At 33.6% G+C, this 6,000-nt stretch overlaps 1 protein-coding gene across 15 annotated transcripts in view; it reads left to right on the forward strand.

Annotated features, from left to right (window-relative positions):
* Positions 1 to 6,000, forward strand: part of Gphn (gephyrin) — a 351,545-nt gene that overhangs the window by 177,878 nt on the left and 167,667 nt on the right. For all 15 annotated transcript variants that reach the window (XM_026779610.1, XM_026779623.1, XM_005343244.3 and 12 more), the window contains one exon: positions 3,240 to 3,334. In XM_026779610.1, the coding sequence (XP_026635411.1) occupies positions 3,240 to 3,334 (95 nt within the window). The remainder of the gene's footprint in view (positions 1 to 3,239; positions 3,335 to 6,000) is intronic.

Raw genomic sequence — 6,000 nt, forward strand, 5'->3', positions numbered from 1 at the left:
ATATAAGAAAGATTGTGTTGGTAATTTATTTAAGTCCTGAAAACATATTATCGTGTCTTGACCTATAAGAATCTCATGGTCTGCTCCCAGCCTTCCCCCAGCTCATCATGATTCATACCATAATAATTTAAAAGCAAACTAACAGTGCAGAAAGTATTCAGTCTTAAGAATCAGAAATTTTTCCTGCAGGACCGCTTAAAGAAAATCACAGTGTAATGTGAAAATACCTTAGATACTCCATCATATAAATAGAAATTTCGCTGAGAGATTTGTTTATGTCCAATGGTAGACCACAAAAGTAATTTCTAATAAAATAATTCTCTGGAAACTAAAGTGAGACATTTCAGGTAGAATTCAGTGTTCTGGCAAAATTCATGATATAGTCTAGAGAATCTATAAAAATTGACAAACTATCTCTTTCATTCAATTTTCACATTTTTTGTTAACTGTAGGTCTCAGCTTATACACTAAGTTTATTTAATTCATCACTGAACCATCACATTCTTTGAATACTACAAACACATCGTAGACTCCTAATAAGTAATGTTTCTCAAGTAGATAAATTTATATATTAGTCTCTATTTTAGATTAAATATGCCCACATGACAATTTTTTGCTATTTCCCTACTTGTCCTTAAAATGTGCTTTTCTTCTTGGGATACATAATCTTTATGTGTTTCTCATTATTGTTTCTGTTCCTAGAAGAAAATACTGGAGATTGAATTTTTAAAAGAAAAAGAAGTTCACTTATTTCAGTTTTGGAAACTGAAAAGTCCAAAATAAAGGGAAACGGCTGTCTTCAGAAGCGATTATATGGCAAGCTGACTCTATATAATTGCTTCCCTTAGGAACTGACTCCAGGAGACCAACATTAGTTAACATTGCCACACTAAGGTCCAAGCTATTAAAATGAATCTTTGGGAGATTTGGCATTTAAATCCATTCATGTTAAGCACTATTTGTGTGGTGACTTTTTACAGTGGGAAATAAAGTGTTAATTCTGCTAAAGAGGTCTTTTTATATTATGCTCAATTTCCCTTTGCTTGATTGTTAGGACTTTAGATTTTTGGTTTCCTGAGATGTTGTAAACGTTAGCAGAACAGTTTATGACTGAAGTAATGTCTTCTATCAAAAGGCCCCAAACTTACATTGGATACGTTGGCTTCAGATGATGAAGACTGAAGTTGACAGCTCATCATTTCTCAACTTTGGACTTAAATAGTAGCAACTCATTTAAAAACTTTGGAGTAAAAATTTTTTTCAGCTAGGCAGTGGTGGCGCACACCTTTAATCCTAGTTCTTGGGAGGTAGAATCAGCCAGATCTCTATGAGATCGAGGCAAGCCTGGTAAGTTCCAGGATAGCCAGGGTTGCACAGAGAAACCTTGTCTTGAAAAAAATCTTTTGTATGGTGCCCTCAAATTAAAGCAGACTTCATTAAGAAGCAGCTATTGTTAAACATTAGACTATCCTAAGTGCAGTAGACCAGGAGATTTATCAGTTCAGGGAATCCTATATTTTATATGCATATTAGGCACAAATTAGCATATATATCCTAAAAATTACATTATCAGTTAGTATCTGGAACATATTTTATTTGCTTTAACTGTTTTGTCAAGATGTCAACTTTTGCTTAGAAGAAAACAATTGGCCAGAGATGCGGCCTTAGCCATCACTCACTGTTGCTGAACTGTCACAGGTACAGCCTGTGTCACTGTTCCATCATTATTTAATTTTGCTTGTTTTTCCTCATACTGAAATTCTCAATTTTTCAAGTTTTACTTCTTGTTCACTTCCAATTGTAACTTCCTTCATTTATGGAAACATTGCTAGAAATGTATTAAGTCATGTGTTTTATTCCTAATTTTAGCATAAAATTTACCATTAAATACAATGTGCAATCATAGTTCATATTCTGTAATTTAAATGTGTGCCCCTTCAAAAATATCAATGTCTTACAAATTAAAGGTTTGAGGCAACACTGTGCAAAACAAGAATATTAATGCCATTTTTCCATTATATGCTCACCTCATGTCTCTGTGCTGCATTGGTAATTCTCCCAATAGTCTAAACTTATTATTTTTATGTCTGTTGATCAATCAACAAACCAATAAGCTGAGGCTAGAGTCTTCTTTTGGAATGTAGTTATAATTTCCTGAAGGTTCAGATGATCACTAGCATACTTTTGCAACACTGTATTTCATTATCGTTACTTTTTAAGATAAGATATGATGTAATTAATATACTACAGGATAATGTAAACAACTTTTATATGCACTCAGAAACCAAAAAGTTCATATGATTTGCTTTATTGTTTTATTGGCTTAACATTGTTTGTCTGAAACCAAACCTGAAATATATCTAAGATATGCTTATATGTTAGAAAATTTAGTTTTCCTGTCTCCTTCATTAACTTAGTCCTGGTTTAACTACCCTTCATCTTAATAATGGTGGATCATAACTATTAGTATAATAAATGCTATCACTTTTCTTTTTTTCGAAATCTAATGGCTAATTTGTGTTGAAAGTAGAAAATATAATTTTTTTCTAGCTTGTTTATAGCAAAGCTGATTTTTCTCTCTTTAATCATGTTATAAAATCATAGAATTAGGAGGAATGTATTTTAGAAATCATTTTTATTTCAATAGCAATAGGCAAGCTGTCAGCTGGGTGGTGATGGTACGTGCCTTTAATCGAAGCACTTGGGAGGTAGATGCAGGTGGATCTCTGAGTTCAAGGCCAGCATGGTCTACCAGTGCGAGTTCCAGGACAGGAACCAAAGCTACAGAGAAATCCTGTCTTAAAAAAAAAGAAGAAGAACGATAGGCAAGCTGTGGGTGTTGGGGTGCCACAGCTCACACTGCAGCACCTACTTTAGCATGTGCAGGGCCTTGGCTTCCATCCTCAGTTCCACAAAACAAAAACCCTAAGAACCACCAAAAGTAATGCCCAGCTTAATCTGAGATTTTCTTTTTTCAAATTCAGTTATCAGACATGAGTTTTCTATCAAATGCTTTGCAACCATGAGGAAAAGAATAAGCTGGGACTGGTAACATTCTCTGGGTTTTCCTAATCATTAGCTTATGTTCAGTGATCCTGAAAAACTGAGCCGGCTGGCTTTAAAAATCTAAATGGTTGAGGAACTACAAAATATGTTTTATCTTGAAGTGGAATTTACTATTCTGCCTTTCTACTTTTTTGGCTAATTCACTCAGTCTGCTATTTAATCTTTAATTACAGGCCACAAAAGAAGTAATAGAACGGGAAGCGCCAGGGATGGCCCTGGCCATGCTGATGGGATCACTTAATGTTACACCTCTGGGCATGCTCTCTAGGTAAGAAAGCCACCCACAAATTGCAAAGAAAGTGAACTCCTGACTACAAATCAGCAACCTAGAACAATGAATCTAAGAGAGTTTAGTCACAAAGCTTAAGTTTATCCCTTCTTATTCAGAGTTAGACATCTTAGTATTCTCTGTAGCTAAATCTCAACCAATCCTCACCCCCCCCCTTTTTTTTTTTGGTTTTGTTTTTGTTAAACTTCTAGAGATTGTTTTAACATTGTTGAAAGCCATCAGTCCTAATGCTTAAAAGTTGAGTTCATCAAAATGTAAAGTTACTCTTTTTGTAATTATTTATAATCTCCATTGGTATTCATTAATTGTAACTAGCTGCTAGTTTAATACAATGAACCTGCAAATTTTATTAAAAATCACTTATTCTCATATATAGGCACTTAGATTTGAATTTATAAAAAGGTATATTTATGTACGGTCATAGAAAGATAATCTCTGAGTAATTTAGTATATTTATATTGCTCTAATGAATCAGTATATTATTATACTAAATTAGTATATTTAAAACAATTTTTTGTTGGCATAGATGGTAGCATCTATATTTGATCTGGTGGTTTCTTACTATTTTAGTAAATCTTAAAATACTATAAATGAAAATAGTATATATCATTTAAAATAAAACTTAGTTTAGTCAGGATTCTTTTAATTACTTTTAGACATTAGACATTTAATGTCATGGTAGCCCAAAATACACAACTTTATAAGATCCTAATTTATAATCACGTATTCTGTGTGAAATATGAATATAAAATGATAAGCTACCTATTTAATTAATATATAAATGTTATTCAAATGGCTTTCCTGTTACTTGAATTAAGTTTATAGTTCATTGGTGTCAGTCATTGGAGGTTTAACTATAAGTGAATCAACAATTATTATATTCTCTATACTCTTGTAAATATATACAGTTTATAATGTTTAATAAGTGAAAAGGAAATTATAATAATATGAGAATTTATATAGATAAAATTAATCTTCTTTGAGAATTTTATACATACTTTAATCCTGTTCTTACATCAACTCTTCCTGTGTCCATAACATTTACCACACAGTATTGGGTCTTTTTTTTTTTCACCCTCATCAAGGCCAATGTGTACTGCATAAATATTCTTAAGTGTGTGGCCTACTGCTGGAACAAACATACTAGTTTTATCAGGGCCTACATTCTTAGGAAAAAGCAAATATTTCCCTTGCAACAGCTAAGAATTATCAGTAACACTTCAAGTAGGGGTGGAATTTCATGTCCAACTCCTCTTTCCACATTTGGATTTTATTTGGCTCAAATTTGCCCGGGTCTTCTGCTTGCTGTCTTACCACCATGAGTTCATATTGCAAAATGCCCTGCTGTGTCCTGAACACACTGTCTCCTGGTAGATATCCACTGCCTCTGGCTTATACATCTTTCCATTCTGTTTTTGTCAATGATCCCTGAGCAGGCTGAACTTTCTTCCGTCTCTTGTTTTCTGCTTTTTGGCCAGTTGTGGGTCTCTGTGTTGATCATAATCTAATGGAAATAAACATTCTCTGATAAAGTTTGAGAGAGTTCTTAATCTATGGATTTAATAATATATCACTGGGAGTTGGTTTAATCCTGTGTCTACTTAACAAATTATTTAGTTTCTCTCCTTGCATTATATCATCTATCTTGTCTTAGGTTACTGGCCCAAAAATGGTGCCAGGTATATGGATTTTGTCTTGTGGATCAGTCCTTCAGTCCTATCAGAAAGTGGTTAGTTACTCCCCCATGACATTATTGCCATGGTTGCACGAATGGGCACTTATCTTGCCAGGCTAGACATTATTGTAGTTCATAGGTATCACAGCTCAAGAAGATCAATGGTTACTTTCTCCTCCAGTAACTTGCATAGTACCGTCTAGTATTATAAAAGTTATTTAGTAGAACTGAGCCTTCCTGATGTGCCAACTTGATTCTATCAAGTTCTGTAGCTCAGGCATGTGATATCTTCAACAGTAGGGTCATACTATCATGTTCTGAAGGTAACCATGAGTATTGGCAATGGACTATGATACCTGGTGGTTTCTGGAACCTCACTGGCCAACAACTCCAAAAAAAATTAACCCATTTCTGGGATTTGATTTTTTATATGTTAATCTGTCGCCCCATTATAGGGTAACTTCTACAGATGTAGGTGCCCATATTTTATAAAGCTTTTCAGTGTTATTTGTCCCTTAAATTTAATGGCTCCTTTTCTCTGCCTACTCCAAACATTTTTTCGTTTATTTTTAGTTTTCAAAATTTGATATGCTGTGACTGGATGTAGCTTTGTTAACATTTCCCTTTTAGTTTCACTGAGATTCTTGAACCTCCAAACTTATGCTAGTCAGAATTGAGACTCTGTAAGCCATTATTTTGGGGGTTGTTTTCCTTGTACCAGTTTCAGTCTCTTCACCATGATGGCTTCTGATATGCAAACTTAATCTAGTATTAATGAATATTCCAAGGTTCTTTAGAATCTATTCCTGATGTGTTTCTCAGAATATATCTATGACACATCTTTACATTAATGGATGTTACTTCCTTTTCAGTTATCATTTTAAATCAACCTTTTTCCTTCAATTCTAAAGTTTCCACTTAGGTATTTTCATGGTTTCTGTTTTTTGACTTTTTTTTTACTATTTTTTTT

The sequence above is a fragment of the Microtus ochrogaster genome, chromosome 1 (assembly GCF_000317375.1).
Source record: "Microtus ochrogaster isolate Prairie Vole_2 chromosome 1, MicOch1.0, whole genome shotgun sequence".
Classification (NCBI taxonomy): Eukaryota; Metazoa; Chordata; class Mammalia; order Rodentia; family Cricetidae; genus Microtus; species Microtus ochrogaster.